This window comes from Maylandia zebra, linkage group LG8, assembly GCF_041146795.1.
Source record: "Maylandia zebra isolate NMK-2024a linkage group LG8, Mzebra_GT3a, whole genome shotgun sequence".
NCBI lineage: Eukaryota > Metazoa > Chordata > Actinopteri > Cichliformes > Cichlidae > Maylandia > Maylandia zebra.
In genome coordinates this window covers 5,265,644-5,291,564 of record NC_135174.1, presented here as the reverse complement: position 1 = coordinate 5,291,564, position 25,921 = coordinate 5,265,644, and the positions used below count along the sequence as shown (strand labels likewise).

The 25,921-nt window shown below is 41.4% G+C and overlaps 1 protein-coding gene across 3 annotated transcripts in view; it reads left to right on the top strand.

Moving 5' to 3' along the window:
- The first annotated feature begins 1,616 nt into the window (after positions 1–1,616).
- Positions 1,617–25,921, top strand: part of LOC101476587 (putative uncharacterized protein MYH16) — a 61,283-nt gene continuing 36,978 nt past the window's right edge. Inside the window, exon 1 of one of the 3 annotated variants that reach the window (XM_076887213.1) lies at positions 1,617–1,772. In XM_076887213.1, coding sequence (XP_076743328.1) covers positions 1,689–1,772 — 84 coding nt within the window. In that variant the 5' untranslated portion in view covers positions 1,617–1,688. Of the gene's footprint in view, positions 1,773–17,198; positions 17,439–23,423; positions 23,872–25,921 lie in introns of those variants that run through there. The other 2 variants (XM_014411690.3, XM_004569669.6) reach the window with 2 other exon arrangements.

The window sequence follows — 25,921 nt, the reverse complement described above, 5'->3', positions numbered from 1 at the left end:
GGAATTTCCACCCACCACAAACGTGTTCCCATGCTTTTCTCCAAAATGCAAACGCCATGTTGCTGAACTTGGTCAGTCAAATGCTGGTTGGAAGAATTGAACAGTGAGTCAACTCCGAGGCATTCCCTGGACAGCCAAGAGATATAATCTCACCAGTGTGCTCTGGGTCTATCCTGATAGCCTCTTTATGATAGGATATGGCCTGAACACCTAACCTGACTCTTTTTGATGTGGAGGAATAGCGGCTCTACTCTGAGCCCCCCTGGAATGACTGAACTCTTCACCCTATCTCTAAGGGTAGCCAGCCACCCTCAGGGGAAAATACTGTACTATTCACTGAATAAACACATCCAGAACCAATCATTTGGAGCAGGTAAAGTTGGAAGCATGAGTTAGACAAAGTTGAGCACCATATAAACCAAACAAGCTGGAAGATGCTAAAATCTTTAGCTTAGCAGAGCTCAAGAGTTAATGATCATTGTCTTCAGGCTTGTCATTACACATTGTTGTTGGATTCAGTCAGAATATATTAGTATTTCCACTAATATAAATGTAAAAACAAACAGAAATGTGACTTTTTACTCTTTATAAAGGTAAAAAATAAATTCACTGTGACATAAAGTATATTTTTTTATGAGCACAGGATCAATTTCTTGAGCTTTGCATGCATGCTGACATCCACTTGACTGTGAGTCAAGCCATAAGCCAAACAATAGACAATAAGCCTCTAAAAAATCCCAAGTTTCCCTGCCAGCTTGATTAAAAACTTCGGGGATCTGTTCTTTTCATGCCCACAAGATGAAACAAGATAAATTACCCACTGCTGTCATTTTCCCTGTGTTGCAAGGTAAACATATCATTTTGTGCATGATTTCCTCCTGCCTCCAGCCAATAGGTGCAACAGATCTTTAACCAGCAAATGACACACACACAAAAATACACAGGGGGTATTTATTAAGTTATTAAAGTAGTTTAATTAATAAATAAGTAATAATAAAATATATGCATGAATTATGAAGCTATTGCAGGTCCTAGAGACTTCCAATTAGCAGATAAATGAGAATATGAAATGCTAGTGTAAGTTCAGTCATAGCCTGAAGTTTGTGAATTACTTGTGTGAGTACCAGAAATTTTTACTTTTAACTTTTTCCTGCAATAATCCAAAAAATACAAAAAGCATTGTGCATGCATTCCTTACAATGTGACGCTGCTTTTTCATGGTATTGTTACAACTTTAATTTACAACTTCTGGCATGGGTTTTTTTCACCATTAAAATTCAGTATTTGTTATTTTAAAAACAGAAAATAATAATGTCACATGCACAACACAGTTTGGTTGCAAATGAGCCACTCTGTAGTATGTGTGTGCTACATTGTTGCGGTAAAAGCTGCCAGTCTGTCTTCTTTTGTTATGCCTTTGTCAGAAGGTGGCGTCGCTTTGAGCAAAGAGGAGAAATGTGTGCATGTGTGGAATCAGGGTTTAGAGCGGCGTGGGGGTGTTCAAGCTTGTTTTTTGCTTGCTCGTCATCTCCCTCCCTTCCTCCCTCCCTCCCTCCCTCAGGGTCAGGTAGCATGCATAGCACTCTCACACACACTCCCACAGCTTCAAGAGAGCACACACACATTCTTCACTATCTACCCAGAACCTGCTTGGGTGAAGACAGCATGTGCGTCTGTGAGCTGTGAGGATGGAAAAGAGAGTGTGTGTGATCCAGACTGACTTCCACCAGTATAGACCCACCATTGCTCTCCACAACAGACCCCTGGCACATGTAAGAAAAATGCCTCTTTTTCTCTGGCACTACATGTTTTCCTTCTTCACTTAATCTTTGCTTATTCATTTTTTGCAGACTTTGTGTTATTTAATCTCTCCCGGTTAGTTTTCTTTCTGGCACTTTCTTCCACCATGATGCAGGGCTCTTCCTTGTTCCAGGCCCACACCTCTAGAAAAGAGGGTCCTTCATTCAGCAGGGGGCATCAGAGTGTATAGGATCATTTGTGACACATAGTGTATGTGCTTTTCAAGTTTTTTTTAATTTACTTTAAGATTTTCCATGTTTCAGGATTAGTATCATTCTTAAAGTTTAAGCTGTGAGTAGCTAAATGTGTAGTTTTTCCTCTTCTTCTCACAAGCTCACACATACATTTCAGTGGAATGCAAACACAGACAAGCATCAGAAAGCCTGAGGAGACTAAAACAGGGAGTTTCATTTGCTTGCTCACTGATTTAAGGTACTGCTGAAGGATCAATTACAACCACTTAGAAAACATTGGAAGATTTGAAGATTTAAAGCAAAGAGTTTTATGAGGAGATCAATACAACTCCAAACTACTGAACTGGAGCCAGGTAGCAACTCCAGAGTTCCCCTTAAACTCACTGACATCATTCTTTATGGAATTAATTACTAATATTAAATGATATCAATAATGAAAAACAGTAAAACAAAGTGTCTGTGAAGATCATGGTAGTCTATGGAGCTGAGAAAGAAAAGTGTCTGTTTCACCTCTCAGTTTATGGAGAGTCCCAGATTTTTAAGCCCTATTGGGAGTGTCCCTAAGAGGGCCGTGGACCCTATTGATCCCCTGCCTGATCACATGAAAACAGCTGTAGGTCACTATCAGCCAAGTAAAACAAAGTATTAAATGTGACAGCGGGGGCATGTACTGCAGCCTGCCAGTAGGGGAGCATCACAAGATGTTTGACCTCTTTTGGGGAGCTGTCATGTTGTGCACCTTTATATTAATGTATACTATCTATGGCGTGTGTGGATATTAAAAGATAGTCAAATGATATGAAGTAATGTAAGGCTGTACTTTTGATGATGGCTACTGCAGAGTAACTGATTACCATTTTTATGTAACTTGCCCATCACGGATGATATACAACTCTGTGACCTAGACCATGGTGGCTCTTTCAGCTGGCTGGTTCCTGTCTCTCTCAGTAGTTTCACATGTAGCAGCTGGGTCTGTCAGCAAAGACACAAAAAGCTCGGTGGTTTTCTTCTTTGATGATGGTGCATGTGGGTCATGCGGCTCAGACGGGATACTTTGTTTCTTTGTGTGCGTTTCCTCCTAAATTGAAAGGAATCCCACTGATCCTCAGATAATGTTATGTTTAGGTCTACACACTTCAAGGTAACTACAGTCAGTGTTGTCTATAATCCATCCAACCGTTATGCGGTCCAATAATGTAAGGTATTTCAAATCAACCTTATCGGGACAATAACTCACAAAGAAAAGAGCAGAACTTCAGTGTAACTACATGATGACAGTCATATCACTGATATAATTTATAAGCTGGTATTATTGGACCTGACCTGCAGTCAGTTGACCACATGAGTGTAAGTGAGCTATGAGGTGCTTCGCTGATCAAAGGCTTGCTGTACCTCCCTCCGCGACCTGGATCCAGAGTTCAGCCAGAGGCCAGGCTTCGCTCTGTGGTCCATTTATCTGGGAGCAATTTGGATGCTGAGGATTGTTTACTGTCCAGAAATGCTCTGTTTGCAGCAATAAGCTAACAATTCAAGGACGACACACACCTGGATAAGAAGCACCCAAACACAGTAGATGTGCATTAAGTATCACTGAGCTTTAGAGCTACAGGTTTTTGCTTAAGCTCTGGGTCTGCAGTCACAGTCTGACCTGTATACTGCAGTGGTCAGTAGCACTGCAGATGAAAGAAAGAATAAAGTGCATTCATCAAAGTCGCTCTGAGTAAAACTTAGGTATACGTCATGTGTTTTATCTCTTGTCAGACACACATGTATAAAGACAGATGTGATTAATCCCAGTCCTCACTGTCTGTTAGGATCTTTTCCATTTACACACTGTGCTATTACCTTTAGCTTACTAGAAAAACTAACTTTAATGATTTTTTCTACTAAATAATGGGCCATTATCACACAAACCTTTACGTTTTATTAACAGAGGAATGATTTAATGTGCACATTCATTGAACAGCCTGAAATTAGTCATTAAGGCTCACTATAGTAAAACAAAAACATATTAAGAGCTGGCTATTTAGTGGTTGTTAGTGGCATTGCAGTTTGCCATACTTACAAGTTAACTGGTTCTTAATTATGATCTCACTAGGGACTGTATTACTAGTTTTAACGCATTGCTACTAAGAACCTCCCAGCAATGACTTTTGCTCAGGCACATTTTGAAGACTAACTTTATAATTCCTGAAGTTTTGTTTTGCACCTACATATGCAAATATAAAAGATATTAATTTCTTTTTTTATGGATATTAGTGATGAATGATTAGACTTAAACATTAAAGGTGACGGACATCTCTGCTGAGGTTTTAACAGAGGTGTGGACTCGAGTCACATGACTTGGACTCGAGTCAGACTCGAGTCATTAATTTTATGACTTTAGACTTGACTTGAAAAAATGTTCTAAGACTTGTGACTTGACTTGGACTTTTACACCAATGACTTGGGACTTGAATTGGACTTGAACCGGTTTACTTGAAAAGACTTGATATTTTACCCCAAATATAAAATTTAACATCCATATTATATGGAGATTGAAAATGTGACGTCATTCACGGGTAGAACCGCAAAGGATTCTGGGAACTCGTGGCAAGCGGTACTAGCGCACGCAGGCTTTCAATTAAAATCAGTTATACAGCGATAAAAAGAAACACAAAAATGTCAAGAAGCCGTTGTATTATTAACTGCAATAGCCGGTCGCATGACAGCCACGGGAAGCCGACGGGTAAAGAGATCGGTTGTTATCGGATTATGTCGTTGAAGAGAAATTGTTCAAGCCATGTTTCCGAAGTAACAAAGAGGCAACTGGATTGCAGCCATTCAAAGATCAAATATAACGTCCTAGAACCCTCCAGCTCACAGGTTAGTCTGCTCCAAGCATTTACACAAAGGTCAGTCTGCTGTTGTAGTTAATGCGTCATTTTTCTTAACATAATTGGTGATATAGGTTACAAGCAAGTCTGGCGCTGAACAGAAATTGTCGCGCTATGCTCCTTTATTTATTGTGCATAAATAGTAAATTATCCTGACACAATATTGCGTTTCGCTTCTGTTATTATGGTACACTGACAAAAACACATACTTTTATTCACAGGATAAAACAGGTTTTTTGTATCACTAATTGTCCAGTACGATTACAGCATACAATATTATTGTCACTGCTACATTTCTGTGATGCTACCAGAAATTATTTCCACTACTAATTAATTACCGTTGAGCTCAAAGGTTATATTAATAAACGGTTAACGAATGTGTATTTATGAAGACGATTTGTGAGACTGGTAAACTTATGATACGTACGATGGTCTTTCGTTCTACACGGTGCATTTCAAGGTCCTGCACCCATCCGTCGGTAAACTGTACCTGGGCTTGTTGCAGTGACCTGAAGTTACTAAACTTCATGAGTGTATGCACTCACTCCAAGAACCGTATGATTATAAATATGCATATAAATATGCTACGATGAGATAGCTGACTTCATCTAACTAGCAAATGTTTTCCAGGCTACGTTGGTGATACAGTTTTTTTTAATGTGTATGATATTTTTGTCATGCGATTTTAAAGCTGGTCCTACAACCGCATCCAAGAATAACATGCAGCTTATCTCAGAACTGTCGGTGAAAATTATTCTTGGAGCTAGGTTTAATTGAGCTGCATTTTAAAGAGGTGCAATTTCACAATTTGTGTATATTTTCTAAGTTCACTATTTTGTATGTGTTGAGAAAAACACAGATTTTAAAATTACATGGTCTAATATTTACATTTAGCATAACTGCAACATTATTTTTTCGTTTTTTTTTAAAGACTCGAAAGGACTTGAAATTCAAAGTTTCAGACTTGTGACTTGACTCGGACTTTTACACCAGTGACTTGAGACTCGACTCTGACTTGCCTGACATTACTTGAGACTTGACTTGAGACTTGAGGATAAAGACTTGAGACTTACTTGAGACTTGCAAAACAATGACTTGGTCCCACCTCTGGGTTTTAATATTAAAAAAGATCAAAATGATCTTCAAATGCCGACTTTACCCAAAATTTAGAATTAGTTCTTTTTTTCCAAAGGCTTGAAAGTAAACCGACTATCACTTGCATCCTTCTGTCCAAGCTCACACTCTGTTAGTCTTTGACTCTTTATGCTTCAATAAGTGACAGGATTTTTCTTTGCATTTAGCACCTGCCTGTGCAAAGGTGTTCAATTAAAACTGAGCATTAACTAAGCAGCTTTCAAAGCTTCAAAGCATGATCCAGAGTTTGCATGATGATTTTATTACTTTTTTCCTGAAATAGTTTGGCTGTTGCCTACTTGAGTAATGTGAATATTAACAGGGATAACACACAGGCATGGTAACTATTGGTGGTAACTACTAAAGATGGCGGCGCGTGAACAACGCGAGGCTCAGTGTCTCTCCAGAATCTGCTATTTAGCGGTTTTTTATCTACTTTTAACCGGATTATTCGTCCAGAATTGCTGTGCGTTGCTGACCTACAGCAGACAAGAGCTTCTGGACTCACAACTCCAACAGTTTTATCGCCGATCTCCGACTCATCCCAGAGATCTCCAGAACACCGGAGGCTGCCCACTCTCCCCGGCTGGGCGGAAGTGCACGCAGACGGCGCCGAGATCGTAAACAAAGGCGAGGTAGGCGCGGAGGGCTACGGGCTAAGCTAAAGCTAACACCACACCGGCTGCCTTTACCCAGTATTTTTCTCGCCAATGTCCGTTCTCTGGCAAACAAAATGGATGAGATACGGCTCTCCATCACTAACAACAGACGGATTATGGACTCAAATGTCATGTTTTTCACCGAAACATGGCTGAACAACAGCTGCCCGGACAATGCTATCGAGTTAGCAGGACGCCACACACACCGAGCCGACAGGCTAGCAGATGACTCCGGCAAGACCAGAGGTGGAGGTTTGTGCATTTATATTAACAATGCTTGGTGCATGAACTCCACTACTACTGAGAGTCACTGCTCACCTAATGCGGAGTTTTTAATGGTCAAATGCAGACCTTATTATCTCCCCAGAGAATTCACTTCGATCATACTCACTGCCGTGTATATACCCCCCGACGCTAATGCTAGGTTGGCCATGAAAGAACTTTCTGCAGCCATTAACAAACACCAGAATAAACACCCCGAGGCTGCTTTTATTGTTGCTGGCGACTTCAACCACACCAACTTAAAGACAGTCCTCCCCAGATTCCACCAACATGTCTCCTGCCACACCAGAGGAGACAAGACTTTAGACCATGTGTATTCCAACCTGGCTGGAGCCTACAAAGCCACACCCCTCCCCCACATTGGACAATCGGACCATCTCTCCCTGTTCCTCACACCTGTTCACCACTCATCCAACGTGTGAAACCTGCTGTGAGGACAATTAAAGTGTGGCCAGAGGGGACAGACGCAGTGCTCCAGGACAGATTTAAAAACACAGACTGGAATATGTTCACCCACACAGACCTGGACCAGTACGCCTCATCTGTACTGGATTACATCTCCAAAACCACAGACAGTGTCACCACCCAGAAACGGATCACCATGTACCCCAACCAGAAGCCTTGGATGAACCGGGATGTTCGTCTCCTCCTGAAGGCCCGCAACACTGCCTTTAGGTCAGGAGATGCACACGCCTACAGTACAGCCAGGGCTAATCTAAAGAAGGGCATCAAAAAAGCCAAACACCATTACAAAAAGAAGGTAGAAGAACACTTCTCCAACTCCAACCCCCGACGCATGTGGCAAGGACTCCAGACCATCACAGACTACAGGACCACCAAACCCTCCCCCGCATCCTCTGATGTCTCCTTCCTCAACGAGCTCAACAACTTTTATGCTCGTTTTGAGCGAGGTAACCCCACAACCAAAGCAGACATGACGCCAGACCACCAACCTATGACTCTCTCCCCCACCGATGTAGGAGCGGTGCTGAGCAGGATCAATGTCCACAAGGCTGCAGGCCCTGATGGCATCCCCGGGCGTGTTCTCAGAGCGTGTTCTGGGGAGCTTGCAGGAGTGCTCACAGACATATTCAATCTGTCCTTGGCCCACGCTGTGGTACCGGCCTGCTTCAAATCCACCTCCATTGTCCCGATACCCAAAAACTCCAACCCATCTTGCCTCAATGATTACCGCCCAGTAGCACTCACCCCCATCATCACTAAGTGCTTAGAGCGACTGGTCCTAGCACACTTCAAATCCTGTCTCCCCCCCACCCTGGACCCCCACCAATTCGCATACCGCCGGAACAGGAGCACAGAGGATGCAGTCTCCATCGCAATGCACTCTGTCCTCTCACACCTGGACAACAACAACACCTACGCCAGAATGCTGTTTATAGACTTCAGTTCAGCATTCAATACAATCCACCCCTCACAACTCATCAGGAAACTGACAGACCTGGGTATCAGTTCCCTCATCTGCAAATGGTTACTGGACTTCCTGACCAACCGCCCCCAACATGTCCGGCTGGATAACCGCTGCTCATCTACCATCACAATGAACACCGGTGTACCACAAGGCTGCGTGATGAGCCCTTTCCTCTACTCCCTCTTCACCCACGACTGCAGACCTGCTGATGGTTCCAACACCATCATTAAGTTTGCAGATGACACCACGGTGATTGGCCTCATCAGTGACAACGATGAGGCCGCCTACAGGGAGGAGGTGGATCGTCTGGCTGAGTGGTGCGACAGAAACAACCTGCTGCTTAACACCGAGAAGACCAAGGAGCTCATCGTGGACTACAGGAGGAATGCTGACCCACATCCACCCATCCACATTAAGGGGACGGCTGTGGAGCGTGTGAGCAGCTTCAAGTTCCTGGGAGTCCACATCTCCGAGGATCTCACCTGGACGACCAACTGCTCCAAGCTGGTCAAGAAGGCTCACCAGCGCCTCTTCTTCTTGAGGACTCTGAGGAAGAACCACCTGTCCTCAGACATCCTGGTGAACTTCTATCGCTGCACCATCGAGAGCATCCTGACCAACTGTATAACAGTCTGGTACGGGAACTGCTCTGCCTCGGACCGGAAGGCGTTGCAGAGGGTCGTGAAAACTGCCCAGCGCATCGCCGGAGCACCACTTCCTGCCATAAAAGACATCTACAGGAAGCGGTGTCTGAAAAGGGCTGGGAAAATCATCAAAGACCCCAGTCACCCATCACATGGACTCTTCACCCTCCTGCCCTCTGGGAGGCGCCACAGGAGCCTCCGGACTAAGACCACCAGGTACCGGAACAGCTTCTTCCCCACAGCTGTCAGACTCCTGAACTCTGCCTCCTGACATCTGACCCACGTTAAACTCATGGACTGAACATACACACACCCACAATGGACAACTGTACCCTCAAACACAATAATAACATGGACTGAACCACCACTCACAACCACTAGCACTTTATATAGCCTCTGTAGGAATTATATCTCACTTATCTTAACTGCACTACTGTATAGCTCTGTGTAAATAATCATTCTGTACATTCGATAATCTTTAATCCTACAACTGTTTACAACTTGCATAGTTCCCATTTCTGTATAGCTGTATATCCCAGATTCTGTAAAGTTATTTATTTCATATTCTGTATAGTTTTTCATATTTATATCCTGTTCATATCCTGTACATAGCTTGTACTCACTACAGCCTGTACATACTTATAGTTATAGAATATTCACAACATACTTCATACCGTGTACATTATAACATACCATAATAGACCCATTTCTGTAATATACTCACATATCTATATTATTGCTAATATATATTGTAATATATCTATATCACTAAAGCACTTCTGGATGGATGCAAACTGCATTTCGTTGCCCTGTACCTGTGCATGTGCAATGACAATAAAGTTGAATTCTATTCTATTCTATTCTAAAGAGTAACTATTATGGCTGTCCTTGTTTTCTGCTACACATTATATTATTACAAATATTAAACATAGTTACACAACTAGAGGTCAGCACACGTATGCAAGCAATCCGTGTACGCAGACATTTTTTTCTTGGATGTTAATGATGGTAATAAGAACAGTAGCCCCGCCCACCTGCAATCTTCTGTTTACAGTTTTTTCTGAATGCTTAAACCCTAACTGTGATTCCTGTAGCACAATCTCTAAAACTATTCAGACTTATAGCAAAACCACTCACTGAGTTTGCAAAACTAAAAGCACAAAAACTGCTTTGCACTCAGTTTGCAATTTTGTAACACACACTTTGCAAAACTGTAGGCACAATTCACTGCACAACACTCAATTACCAAATTTCCAACACACTCCTAGCAAAAGTATACACATGTATGGATATCATTAACACTAATTTGCCAACTGTCTGGCACACTTTCACATGTGAAAACTTTTTTAGATAATTAGTTCACTTTGCAATCAGCCTAAGCACTATAATACAGGTAAGCTGTGTGTGCGGAGTACAATGGAGGGAGCAGAAAGAGTGAGAAGTAGAGGAGGCCGAGGAAGAGGACGTGGAGGTGAAGAAGTAGGATGAAGAGGACAACAAGGACAAGGAGGAGCAAGAGGAAGACGAGGAGGGGGGAGAGGAAGATGAGGAGGGGGGAGAGGAAGGGTAGGAAGAGTAAGAAATAGAATTGCTGATGACATCAGAGCTACAATAGTGGACCATGTAATCAACCGTGGAATGACCCTGAGGGTAGCTGGCCAACGGGTCCAGCCTAACTCGAGCCGCTACACTGTAGCAAGTACCATAAGGACATCTTGAAATGAGAATCGGTTAGTACAGTCACTTCGCACAAAGATTTGTAGCACTGCCATATGCCAATGAGAAACACACCAATACCATTGATGTAAAAATACGGAAATTGTTACTTTACAGAATTGCTAGATGACCAGATGCTGGGGCAGAGGAAGCATGTTCACTGCAGACCAAGTAACCCATATAGTCATTATGGCGATTGCAAATAATCCTATACTTGGAAATAAACACTTGTGTTTGTTTTGATGTGTGTGAATAAACACCAGTACTTGAAGTTTGGATTCCTCTATGCTTATGGATCTATGACAGAAGTATGAGCTCAGACTGACATAGCCTACCTTGTGCACAGAGGAAGCAAAAGCCAGATGTGTTTTGTATTCATACCATCAGTGTGCAGTTGGCGCATTGTGTGCTTAGTAGATGATGGCTTTTGTGTACTGTTTGATACGGAAACACCATTTTTACGAAGGTGTGAAGAGTTAATCTAGCTGTGTTTGCTTTTGCAAGAGAACTACAATGTTTTGATTATTGGGTGACAGGTTTTCTTATTTGTGTGAAGAGTTTTGCAAAATTAGCCAATAGTTACAATAAATGTGCTTAAGCAATCAGAAAAAACTGTAAAAGTAGCAGCCACTCAAAAGAAGGTTTAGTCAGGGAGGGGGTTTGTTTCAGAAGACAAGGAATAAGTTAAATAGGATTATTTTTGAACTGTGAATCAATATAAAAGTGGAAATGGATTAAGAATAGAACAACAGAATAAGTCCCCTTTTCATATTCATAGTCCTCAGTTGACTTCAAAGTATATTCAGGGAGTGCAAACAATTTTTACAGCACTACGAATCAGATGGACACTTGGAAAGTTTTTTTTCTGAGACAAGAGGTGCAGAAACACCTCAGAGCTTCAAGTCAAAACATGACACCTTTGCTCAAGTGTAATCCCCGGCCTTCACACAAAGCGGGAATGCGCTGCAATAAAGAGAGTACTTTATTTGTGCAATATCAACACTGGTGCTGGCATAAGGGGTTAATCCCTGTGATCATGCTAAAGGTGAACCATTGATGTGTCATATTTGTCTTCCTCTTCTTTTTCTGGCATCGGCGTGCAGATTGAAGCTAAGTGAGACATTCAGTCCCGCACTGACAGGTGAAGGTATTGTGTGTTTAATCTGACTACAGGCAAAAGGAAGTTCAGGTGTGTCAGGCGATACACATGTGCTAAACCGTGTTTGGACAACGTGGTAATTATCGGCACACACTTTAAGAAAGATGATAATGCCCTTACTACTTTCCCTGCTGACGAACTGTACAGTTTGTCAGGCATGAGCAGTGAACTGGCTGTCAGATCTCTGACAGCCCAACTAATGACAGCTCTTTTTCAGATACCAGCACTCAAGCAGCAACAGGTTTTTGTGCATGTGTGTGTGTGTGTGTGCGTGCGAGCCTGCCTTTCTGTACAGTAACACAGCATATGCTTTTTAACACCTTCTTTTCAATTCAATTCAATTCAATTCAATTGTATTTATATAGCGCCAAATCACAACAAAAGTCGCCTCAAGGCGCTTCATAGATACAGAGAAAAACCCAACAATCATATGACCCCCTATGAGCAAGCACTTTGGCAACAGTGGGAAGGAAAAACTCCCTTTTAACAGTAAGAAACCTCCGGCAGAACCAGGCTCAGGGAGGGGCGGCCATCTGCTGCGACCGGTTGGGGTGAGAGAAGGAAGACAGGATAAAAGACATGCTGTGGAAGAGAGACAGAGGTTAATAACAGATATGATTCAATGCAGAGAGGTCTGTTAATACATAGTGAGTGAGAAAGGTGACTGGAAAGGAAAAACTCAATGCATCATGGGAATCCCCCGGCAGCCTACGTCTATTGCAGCATAACTAAGGGAGGATTCAGGATCACCTGGTCCAGCCCTAACTATATGCTTTAGCAAAAAGGAAAGTTTTAAGCCTAATCTTGAAAGTAGAGATAGTGTCTGTCTCCCGAATCCAAACTGGAAGCTGGTTCCACAGAAGAGGGGCCTGAAAACTGAAGGCTCTCCCTCCCATTCTACTTTTAAATACTCTAGGAACAACAAGTAGGCCTGCAGAGCGAGAGCGAAGTGCTCTAACAGGGTGATCTGGTACTACAAGGTCATTAAGATAAGATGGGGCCTGATTATTTAAGACCTTGTATGTGAGGAGCAGGATTTTGAATTCAATTCTGGATTTAACAGGAAGCCAATGAAGGGAAGCCAAAACAGGAGAAATATGCTCTCTCTTTCTAGTCCCTGTCAGGACTCTTGCTGCAGCATTTTGGATTAGCTGAAGGCTTTTCAGCGAGTTTTTTGGACATCCTGATAATAATGAATTACAGTAGTCCAGCCTGGAAGTAATAAATGCATGAACTAGTTTTTCAGCGTCACTCTGAGACAGGATATTTCTAATTTTAGAGATGTTGAACAAATGGAAGAAAGCAGTCTTACATATTTGTTTAATATGTGCTTTGAAGGACATGTCCTGGTCAAAAATGACTTCAAGGTTCCTCACAGTGTTACTGGAGGCCAAGGTAATGCCATCCAGAGTAAGAATCTGCTTAGATACCATATTTCTAAGATTTTCAGGGCCGAGTACAATAACCTCAGTTTGATCTGAATTAAGAAGCAGAAAGTTAGCGGCCATCCAGGTCTTTATGTCTTTAAGACATTCCTGCAGTTTAACTAATTGGTGTGTGTCATCTGGCTTCATGGACAGATAGAGCTGGGTGTCATCGGCATAGCAGTGAAAATGTATGCTATGTCTTCTAATGATGCTGCCTAAGGGAAGCATGTATAATGTAAACAGAATTGGTCCTAGCACTGAACCCTGTGGAACTCCACAATTAACCTCAGTGTGTGAAGAGGACTCTCCATTTACATGCACAAATTGGAGTCTATTAGATAGATATGATACAAACCACTGCAGTGCAGTACCTGTAATACCTACAGCATGTTCTAATCGCTCTAATAGGATATTATGGTCAACAGTATCGAATGCTGCACTAAGGTCTAGCAGGACAAGCACAGAGATGAGTCCACTGTCAGAGGCCATAAGAAGATCATTTGTAACCTTCACTAAAGCCGTTTCTGTGCTGTGATGAGCTCTGAAACCTGACTAAAACTCTTCAAATAAACCATTCCTCTGCAGATGATCTGTTAGCTGTTTGACAACTACTCTTTCAAGGATTTTTGATATGAAAGGAAGGTTGGCGATTGGCCTATAATTAGCTAAGACTGCTGGGTCTAGAGATGGCTTTTTGAGTAAAGGTTTAACTACAGCCAGCTTGAAGGCCTGTGGTACATAGCCGATTATTAGAGATAGGTTGATCATATTTAAGATCGAAGAATTAATTAATGGCAGGACATCTTTGAGCAGTTTTGTAGGAATGGGGTCTAAAAGACACGTTGAAGGTTTGGAGGAAGTTAACTCAGAAAGATCAATTGGAGAAAAAGAGTCTAACTTAACATCAATGGTACTAAGAGTAGCTGTAGATAATATTACATCTGTGGGATGATTATTGGTAATTTTTTCTCTAATGATAAAAATTATATTTGTGAAGAAGTTCATGAAGTCATTACTAGTTAACGTTAAAGGGATGGTTGGCTCAAAAGAGCTCTGACTTTTTGTCAGCCTGGCTACAGTGCTGAAGAGAAACCTGGGGTTGTTCTTATTTTCTTCAATCAGTGATGAATAGTAAGATGTACTGGCTTTGCGGAGGGCTTTCTTATAAAGCAGCAAACTATTTCTCCAGGCTAAATGATGATCCTCTAGATTTGTGACACGCCATTTCCTCTCCAGATTACGAGTCATCTGCTTTAGGCTACGTGTTTGAGAATTATACCACGGAGTCAAATACTTCTGATTAGAGACCTTAGTTTTCACTGGAGCTACAGTATCCAGAGTCGTACGTAGTGAGGAGGTGAAATTATTAACAAGATAATCGACCTCTGTTGGGGTAGCGTTCAGATAGCTGCTTTGCTCTGTGTTGGTACAGGGCATTGGAGATGATAACAGTGGGTGGATTATATTCTTAAACTTAGTTACAGCGCTTTCAGAAAGACATCTACTTTGATAAAGTCTACTCTTCACCGCTGTGTAATCAATTATTGTAAAAGTAAATGTTATCAGGAAATGATCAGACAGGAGAGGGTTTTCAGGAAACACTGTTAAATGTTCAGTTTCTATGCCATATGTTAAAACAAGATCTAGAGTGTGATTAAAGTGGTGGGTGGGTTCTTTTACATTTTGAGAGAAACCAATTGAGTCTAATAACAGATTAAATGCCATGTTGAGGCTGTCATTTTTAGCATCTACATGGATGTTAAAATCACCCACAATAATTATTTTATCTGAGCTCAGAACTAAATTAGATATAAAGTCTGAGAAATCAGACAGAAACTCTGTGTAAGGCCCATTCTTCAATGGATAATGACATTGTTTTATTCCAGATCCACTTCTTGTTTCTTTTAGAAGTTATGCCAGAATTACTTGCAGAATCTTGTTAGGTGAGCAGAGAAAATAAAAGAAAATATATATATGTTCTGGCAGAAAGTTTAAATGTATGCAGCAGACAGAAGGTCTGTTGCTTTGGATAGTGCATTTTGTGTGGAATTGAAACCATTTCCTGCACTACATTTAATGCGGGGCTTTATTGTGTTAAAATACCCTGTCTAAGAATTCAGTGCAGAACAGCTGACATTTCTATTTGCAGTATAGACAAATACTATTGTTCATAATCAGAGGGTTCAGAAATTCCTTGCTTCTATTTCAAGGTCACATTTGCTACAGCAGAAAGCAACATCCTAATGGTTGTCTAAACTTAGCACAAAAGTAAGAAAATGTGTGTTTGGTTGATTATTTGTCCATGCTTCTTGAAAATAAATCTTACGCCTTTGGAAAGCAAGGGTACTGGTTATTATAAGCAGACCTTTGACAAAAAAATTAAAAGTGAGTGAGCAAAGTGAGCAAACCCACTCTGGACACTAACTAAAATTAAACTGAATTAAAAGAAACGTTAAAATAAAAATAAATATAAAAAATAATTAGACATTAAAAACTATAATAACTCTGATGGAAACCTGTTTATTTCCCCTAAATAGTACCACATTTGTAAGGAACATGCATGTGTGTGTTAAGCAGCAGGGTTGAGCATGTGGATGGATTATCTCAGCTGTTCTCCTGACTGACGTTTGGTCCGTTTAAAAATCTTTTTCCTGCCATGTGATTGCATTTGTCCCTAACCATCGTTAACTTTTATCGAGTGGAAAAAAGTTAGCATTCATCCTCCAGCCTCACTGTTTCTGTTATGCTAACCATAGCTGTGTAGCTAGCCACCACATCATTATATACCAGCTAGCCCAACTTCAGTAACCTTACAAATATCACTGCTGTTTAGTTTCCTGTCTTCATTTATGTCGAAAGATGGTGTATCATCTTTAGATGGAAACTAGCAAGCTAACTTCCTGCTGACTTCTAACTCTGTTAAATTTAATAAATTCTGTTTTCATGGATGTTAGACTTCAATGTTACACCTGGTAGAGCAGCCACACTGATCATTTTATTAAAGACAAAAGGATTTAGACAGTTTTTAACTCTCAGTGATGCTGCAGTGTTCCTGACTTTGGGACCTGAAGCAGAGTTTGGACCTGGAAACGGCTAATGAGGTCAGAATTAAAGACCAGGTTGTAAAGCAGAAGGGTTTAGTAACTGCAGCAACTGCAGAATGTGAAGCTATGGAGTGGGGTTGCTTATGATAAGGTGCCTTGTGCTTAAAAGTCACCTATGCTCTGCTGCTAACTGCAGAGTTCGAATTCTTTCCTAGCATTAATATCGGCACAAAAACTGATATTCATGGGCCGGGTACATGGTTATGTAGCTTATTTGTGGCCATACAGTGTAGGCTAGCTGGGATTTTATGGTGAAAAACTAGTCAACTTTCTTATTTCACTGCAACTCTATCAGTGACTAGATAAGTTGTTGGCTTCAGCTTTGTTTTAGACTCCTCCAGCTTGGCTTTTAGTCTTTGGCATACACTGATTCAAATCCTGAGGACATCTTGAATTGTGGTGTACATTAATCAAAAACGTGGCCTGGATTTTGAGAAGACCTTCTATTATAAAACCCCCACCAGCAGGAGATCCAGAGTTACCAGTCTTATGATAGAGAGCTGACCTCTTGCTTGATTTCTTACTTACTTCCAGCAGCACAGTTGTTAGTTTTTATTGTTGCAGTGCAAACCAGCAGGAGGCCAGTTAGGTAAAAGGGGAGAAAATGTGGGCTCATACTGGTGGATTCTTGGATGTCTTTTACAGGGCAAAACTCCCTGACGTGTGGGCTTGTGTGTGTGTCAGATGTGGATTTGGAGGAGTTGGGGAGTGGGGAAGGCCAGACAGCAGTGAACAAAAGTGAGAGAGACTCAGTGAGAGCACCAGACAGCCTAGCTGAAATACCAAGCCTTCTGTATGCATGCGTGTATTTGCAGATGTGTGTGAGTGGTGTTGCGGGTCAGGTCCCTGTGTTTGCAGCCCGTTCATACAGAAGAAGCAGGGATGAGGGAGAGAGAGGAGCTCAGGAGAGCCATAGAGCAGAGTGACCGGCTCCTTTCCAAGGTCCGTGAACTAGAGGAGCAGAACACCCAGCTTAACAAGGAAAAGAATGAGGTGGCCACTAAATACCGAGCTGTAAGTCTCTGCTGCTTTTCCCTCTATGCCTCAACTTTATTCTTTCCCTTTCCCCTTTAAATAAGAAATTCTTTTGTTTCACTAACTTGATACTTTGGAACTCACATAATTTGTAATTAAGCTTGAATTTCTGCTCGATAAGGGATTTTGAACGTGGTCATTATACCAGCCCCTAGTGTATGAAATTAAGTGGATAATGATACCTTTGCTGAGGGAGAGACAGAAAGAGAGAGAGGGATGGAGTCACTGTGGCAGTCGTATTAAATCTGGATTTTCCTTTTCTTGCTGTGCTGACTATTTTCCAACTGATTATTTCATGTAGTGAAGAAGCACAAAGTATCTTATTTTTATTTGTTTTTGTACCCAGACTGCTGTCAGTGCTGTGGGGCACCATACTGTTCCTTGGCTTCAGACTCACAGTATTACTGGTTTATTCCAAGGAGGAGTGTTTGAGTGGCACATTCCCTTCTTTATAGCTTCATAGGAGAAATAGAACAACCATTTTCTTGTCAGTCCATTAAAGAAGCACGACAAAACTAGCATTAGCACAAAAGCAAAATTACAAATAAATGATATCGTTTCTTTTTTCTTAATTTGCAAATACCTGAAGTGACACGTGTGAACTCAGCTTTTACCCACTGAGGATTAAGTCTGGTGATGACTCCAACCCCAATCCTAACCCTTACTCTAACAATAGGTTTAAGTCTAAGCAGTTAGGGAAACAAAGAAAGTAATCATTTTAACTAATGTACATCAAAAAATGTTCACATTAAAATAAAAATCCATTTAGATTTTCTTGAAAACATAGGTTAGGAGTAACCTCCTATGACAACTTCAGAGTACTATTAGGTACTAATCAAGTACTACTTTTGCAGGACCAGGCTGTTTGAGATATAAACTGGAGTGTAAATGTGGGACAGTCTCTTCTTCTTGTTGGTGGTCTTGCCATTCTGGTTGTGATACTGCCCAGAGTTCTATGCTAAACAAACATGACAAAACAGAAACCTTCACCTGTCTATGAGCTCTGGGCTTTTGGCCACCATCCCCTCTCCTAGTCTCCAAATCAACAATGGGTTAACTTAGTTTGTGTTACCTGTTTTGGTGCTCTGCATGTCTAGGAAGCCTGTGTGTAAGGCTTCAGACAATCTTCGTGAAGCAAAGGTTTCTGTTGTTTAAGATTTTTGGTAGTTACATCAACGTTAACTTCCACCAGTGAACCCCTTGGCGATGGGGTTAGAAGTAGGTTAGGTTGGATTTTAGCTATGTTACACAATTAGAAGATGTTACTGTTCAAATCAACTCTAAATTTGGCCTGACAGCTTCTTCTCTTATAACGTCTCTATTTGGTTAATAGGTGACAATTCAATATAAAGGGGAAGATTTGAACCTAACCCTGACAAGTGCAACAGTATCGACTTCTTATACTTGTGCGGCTTTTCCATAAAACATTATTTAGAAGTTGAACCAGAAGCTCCTTTTTACTGAACACAAATCCTGATGTTAGGATGTCTCAGGAAGAAAAACTTGAAAGTTTAAAAAGTTCAAATAACTGCTTTCTATGTTGTATTGAGTTAGGGCATTATTTAGAGAGATTTAGGTGCTTCAAGATAACTTATTAGTTGTGAGAAATAAATCCATCCTTCAGGCAGAGGATTTAGTGTGAGAGTGCTGCTGCCAGTATTTGTTGAAAATGCTCCAGGGTTGCCCATGGGATCTGGTCATTATTGGTGCTGAGTGCCTTAGCAGACTTTTCATATGGCTTTGATGGAATACATCATAAAGGCTTTCAAGGAGCTGGACCGTGGCCTTTGTCACTGTATTTTACCAGCAATCATCTTTCTTGTCCTTGTGTGCCTCTAATTACAGTGACCTTCAGAAGATTTCTTCTGCATAGTCACTTTGTTTGATGACTTGCAGCTGATCTTCCTTTCTTTATTGATATAACAAGTAAGTCTTTAAAGTGGGTTTAATTCGGAGGAAAAGAATTTCCTTTATAATCAGCATTCTTCCAAATTTTATAAAGTGACAGAGACAAAGTGTTAGGACTATAATCCCCCCCCCCCCCCCCTTTTTTTATTACCCTTTTAGAGTAGAACATAACTTTTTATTGAAATCACCAGGTGTGCACTGGCTCCCACTGTGTCTTTTTTTCACTGCTTAGATTAGCCAGCCACAAATAATGACGTGAATCTGCGGAGGAGACAGATCAGCCAGCAGAGTTCATATCTTGGAGACCTCCAGATTTGACTGCAGTGAAAAATGTGACCCCTTGTCAGAGTTGTTTAATGCTAAGGAAGACTTCCAGTTTTCCAAGGGAGTTTTGTCTCAGACTTCATTACCCAAGTTGTTTGCTAAGGGACACATCTGTTATCTGGGGTACAATAAAATCCTCCTTATGAATCAACCCTGATGCATATCTGCCCTGTTAGGTCAACACTGTTCTGGCAGATTGACATTCTGTTGGCTTACTGTTAATAAAGGGTCATATACTATTAGACTGTCAACCTCAACAACCAAAAAGATGAAAGTTTTCCACTTTGTTGGTCTGGCTTTCCAATATTAAACTAAAGCGATTCAATCCAGCCTGTGAAAAAGATCATTTTGCTTTCCTTTTCAACAGCTGGTTTTGTGGAAAGACAGCTGACAAATTAAAAAGAAAAACTCAAATCTTTTAACCCCTACAGTACAGACACCCAGCACCTTTGTTATGCTGTGGTGGCATTTTACAGGCGTGGTTTGGGTCAATAGAGAGAAAGGTCACAAATTACAAATTAGTACAAAGTTGGTCTGAATGACCAGCTTTGTTATATGATTTCAACTAGTTTATGGAACTATTCCTGTCGTATGTGGTGGCCTATCTCCTTATCAGATTTTTTCTTGAAGTTAGTTATTTGGAGTGAGGCCAGCAGACACCAATCAGCTACAGATCCTTTTGACAGAATACTTGTCAGTCAAAGTAGCCCTAAATCAACTCAAATTAATACTATTCAATTCAATTTACAACAGTAGTTGCCTTATGGTGCTTTATATTGTAAGGTAAAAACCCTACAATAAACTCCGGCTTATAGTGTACATTAAAAAAATCCAGTATATAGATAAATGACAGAATGAGTTATGACAGAATGCACATTTGTTATGAAGGGGCAAACTATACATACAGTAAAAGCCAAAAACTTCCTGCTAGCCTCTAAACGTGTTATTTCATATTTTAAAGTTAGGTATTTTAACATGGAAGTATATGGCGATTGAGTCACTTTTGGATCTAAAACCAAGTGTCCATTTGTGGAACTGCAACTTTTTAAACTCTGCCTTGGCTTAAAAATTTCAGGAGGTTTCTGCAGAACAAGCATAGTACTAGCACATCCATAGTTAATATGATATCTGAGTTTAAATTAAATTGACAAACTTTTCCATTCCTGACCTGTTAGTGTGGCTACAGAAAAAAAAAGGCAATACTAAAGAACAGATGGTAAAACTAAATGAGGAATTTGAGGGTTGACACTGCATGATAAGCAGAGTTTTCCTTTTTCTGATATTCAGACCAACTTTGGTACAAATGGATATAAACAGAAAATGCCACTGTTTACCGCCCAGTTACTGCTAATGGGAAATAAATGTGCCTTCCTGCAGCACTATCCAGATGCCCCAATTCTGCATGTGGAAAAACTTTCAGCCTGGATAGACTTTGGAGTTTCTGAGGCCTGAGGCGAACTGTGGGACAAAAGACTGGCAGGGAGAGATGAATGAGCAGTGTAAAGAAGAGGAGTGAGTAGGGTAAAGAGAAGCTAGGGAATAGAAGATTGACTTCAAGGGCAAGAGGGAGCGAGCAAATGAATGGAAGAACAAATTAGTCAGGAGTGATAAATTTTGACAGGAGTTGGAACTGGAAAGCCTGCGAAATAATGCTAGAGACACATTACTTTTGTAGTTGGAAGATATTTCATGATGAAGTTTTTATATTTTCTCCTTTACTTTGCACCAGACACATTTACCTTATATGCAAAAGATGTCTGCTTTTAGGTTAGGAGGACAAAAAAACCCAGCATAAGGAAATCACGCGATCATTTAAAACTAGTAGCAATAACGAGCCCGGATAAATGGGATGGTTGCCAATTTGCAAGCACAAGACAATGGTTATTGTAAAGACTGACATTCCTGTAGTCAGATATTAAATTAAATTTGCTCAAAGCACAGCTATGAAAAAGTGAAGCTTCTCAGGAGTGTTAGCATTTAAATAATCTGTGCAAAAAGATCCAGCAGATGAACCCGTAGCCTCCCCTTCCCTCTGGGGTTATCACTCATCTTACCCTGATGATGTTAAAAGGATGGCTGTCAGTTAAATACCAGGCATCTGGCCTCAATGTGGCAATATTTTGAGCTTGAGACACTATACAACTATTGGCTGCATTTGGCACTGAGAAAGCCAACACAGCCAAAGACATGTAACCAGAGGGCTTTCCTGTTATGCTTTTGCCTAGTAACCATGTCCTCACATTACATTATAACTCTGTAATCACAGTCAGCTGTCATTTCAATCTCTGGATGAATGAATAAGACCTAAAACAGCAGTGTAAACAGGAAATGTGCTGTGTTTCATAAAGTGACTTGGTTCTAGAGTTGGTATAATGAAAATCTGATATAGTCTCGAGTTATCTGTGTGTCTCAGTCACTGGCAGCTGCTTGTCAGATATGTGAGTGTTGGTGTTGGACATGAGCAGTGTCTGGTTGGGCAGCCTGGACGAGCACAGTCTCAGGCTTCTCCAGCTCTAGTGGGAGTAACATGAACAGAACTCTCTGTGCTGCCACTCTGCATAAGAACCCAGACCGCATTGTCAAAATAAAACAGTATAAATTCTCAGAAAGCCTATGTTTGTCTTTTTTTGTGGCTGGATATCTTTCATGATGGCATTGGCTTGTCCTGCCTCATATATCTGTGTCCACTGTTGGACGACTTTAAATTCAGTGTTATTCTAACTCTTTGTAAGTTAGGAAGGTCGTGTGTGATTTTAGCTGCACATTCTGTGGTTTAGAGGGGGATAAGTCATATACAGCACATGATTTTGTTTTTCCTGATACTTCCAATTATATATATGTTAGATATAATTAATGTTACATATTTACTCATTATAGTTTCTGCTGTGTTTTGTGACATAAATATACATCATTATGTACAGGTAGCATGCTACATACCAAGGCTTTTACTTTCCTAAAAATAACTTAAAACAAAAAATATGTGAGATACTGTTCTTTACTTGTATCACTCAAAAGAATAACATATATACATTAATGATACTCCTATCATGCTTCAGTACAGCCACCATATTCCTGTGGTAATCAGTTTCCACTGACAAGTTTGTTCTTGTCTTAATCACAGTACCATCTCCATTATTGATGTTAGCTCAAATAAGGAAATGCTTGGTTAAGTCTTTGTGGGGTCTCAGTAACTTCATTAAAAAAAACAAAGGAAACCCCCCCTATCAACACTTAAATGTAAAGCACAATACGCCTCTTTGTTCTTGCTAAGATGAATGCTGTGGCATTGTGGGGGACCATGTGGGCGTGGGCACACATGACATTTATGTCAATTATAACCGAGAGGAGAAAAGGCATTCTGACTTACTGCCCTTGTTTTTTCTATTCTCTGCTTGGGCTTTGAGGGTACAGCTGAGGGCTGCGTTTCTGTGGTAGAAAGGCACAACTTTACAGGCTTTTCTTTGGACCTGACATCCTACACCAACCACCATCCCTGTGGGACACCCTTGGATCCCCACCCGAGAAACTAGGGAGAACCACCTGTTTCTGGACTACAGCAAGGGAATAAAGCAGCAGAGGTAGCCTTTGTGGTGAAACAGCCTTGAGAGTGGACCAAATAGTGGCAATTTCAAAGAGGTCCAAGTACAGAGGAATGTTTGGATTCCAGCAGCTTATACCAGCACACCCATATGAATGGCTGATTGAGTGGGAGTGGAAGAACGAGATAAAAAAAAAACAAAGAAGAAAGACAGGGCTGATAGATTAAGGAAGGAAAAGAATGGTGAGCAGAGCTGCAAATGTGTAAGGGAGGGGATCTGTAGGGTGAGTATAGACGAGAGCAACACCAGGGAGGGAATTACTACTGTCACTCCTCTTCAAACCCACCTGTAACAACCAGAACAGCTGTACACCCAGTCAAAGGAAGAGAAAAAGGCTCAGTTAAGCCTAGCTGTGGGACGGAAATACTGTTGGGCAAGCTGCGGCAGGTGAAGTTGGAAGCGTGTACGGTAGAGGAAGTACCACAGAGATGATGTCTGGGAGACGAAATCAGTGTCGTCACCCCATTTTTGATGACTCAGAGGAAGCCAATGGGAACCACGCAGATAATGGACCAGAACCAGAACCTGAGGAACTGGATTGGGATAGCTATAGCACCACACTGGAGCACAGAATAGCAGCTGTGGGTAAAGCATACAATAAAGTAAAGCATATATTAGGCTAATTCTGGATTATATATTGTGCTGGGAGAATTTTGGTTTTTTAAGATAACCGGTGTCTTCATAGCAGGAAAAGCACACAAGTTACTCTGTAGATATTTAAGTTCTCCAGTAAACACCACAAACTAAGGCAGGTAAATGTTAAAAATGCCAGTTGCCTGACATTTTATTCTTTATTTGTATATTTAATTATATTCCTTATTACTTATAATAATTATTTTATTGCTTATACCTCTGTGTCTCCTCCTGTGACATATGGTAAACTTGAGTTTAAGCTAAGTGAAGAATTTGAAACTAAGTATAAATAGTAAAAAAAAAAGTAATAGTGGCATATGTTCTCTTATAGTCTAGCAGTTGTGAATTACCAGGACAATTTTGTAGTTTTTGGCTTTTGGCTGTAGTTGGCTTTTGAGACTGTGTATGAAGTGGTAGAAAAGGTAAGAGATATTAGCAGCTCTTATAAATGAATTTTTGGGGCTTTTTTGCACCTTAAATAACGCAGTAAATATAGACAAGAAAGCATGTAGAAGTTAAAGTTATCAAAAGTATAAACTGTTTGTTTTTTTTAAGTGACAGTCGTTGTGAAATGCTTAGATAGTATAAAAATATTAGCAGTAGTTCTAATAGCAATGCTAGCTAAAACGCCACTGCTGAGTTATAGCTAGCATAGCAGGACAAGCTTTAAATACTATTTCGTTTCAAAGGTAAACAAGGTATAACACTTATCAAATGTTGTTCTTTACAGAATTTTACATCTATATATATATATAAACACCCAGCACGCCCCTGCAGGCGGTTTATCCTTCAAGCTCGGGTCCTCTACCAGAGGCCTGGGAGCTTGAGGGTCCTGCGCAGTATCTTAGCTGTTCCCAGGACTGCGCTCTTCTGGACAGAGATCTCCGATGTTATTCCTGGGATCTGCTGGAGCCACTCGCCTAGCTTGGGAGTCACCGCACCTAGTGCTCCGATTACCACGGGGACCACCGTTACCTTCACCCTCCACATCCTCTCGAGCTCTTCTCTGAGCCCTTGGTATTTCTCCAGCTTCTCATGTTCCTTCTTCCTGATATTGCTGTCATTTGGAACCGCTACATCGATCACTACGGCCGTCTTCTTCTGTTTGTCTACCACCACTATGTCCGGTTGGTTAGCCACCACCATTTTGTCCATCTGTATCTGGAAGTCCCACAGGATCTTAGCTCGGTCATTCTCCACCACCCTTGGGGGCATCTCCCATTTTGACCTCGGGACTTCCAGGTTATACTCGGCACAGATGATCCTGTACACTATGCCGGCCACTTGGTTATGGCGTTCCATGTATGCCTTGCCTGCTAGCATCTTGCACCCTGCTGTTATGTGCTGGATTGTCTCTGGGGCATCTTTACACAGCCTGCACCTGGGGGTCTTGCCTGGTGTGATAGACCCCAGCCTCTATGGATCTTGTACTCAGAGCTTGTTCTTGTGCTGCCATGATTAGTGCCTCTGTGCTGTCTTTCAGTCCAGCTTTGTCCAGCCACTGGTAGGATTTCTGGATATCAGCCACCTCCTCTATCTGCCGGTGGTACATACCGTGCAGGGGCCTGTCCTTCCATGATGGTTCCTCGTCTCCCTCCTCTTTCTTGGGTTTCTGCTGCCTGAGGTATTCACTGAGCACTCGGTCAGTTGGGGCCATCTTCCCAATGTATTCTTGGATGTTCGTTGTCTCATCCTGGACTGTGGTGCTGACACTCAGCAGTCCCCGGCCCCCTTCCTTCCGCTTAGCGTACAGCCTCAGGGTGCTGGACTTGGGATGAAACCCTCCATGCATGGTAAGGAGCTTTCTTGTCTTTATGTCAGTGGCTTCTATCTCCTCCTTTGGCCAGCCTATTACCCCAGCAGGGTACCTGATCACGGGCAGGGCGTACGTGTTGATGGCCTGGATCTTGTTCTTACCATTTAGCTGACTCCTCAGGACTTGCCTGACCCTCTGCAGGTACTTGGTGGTTGCAGCTTTTCTAGCGGCCTCTTCATGGT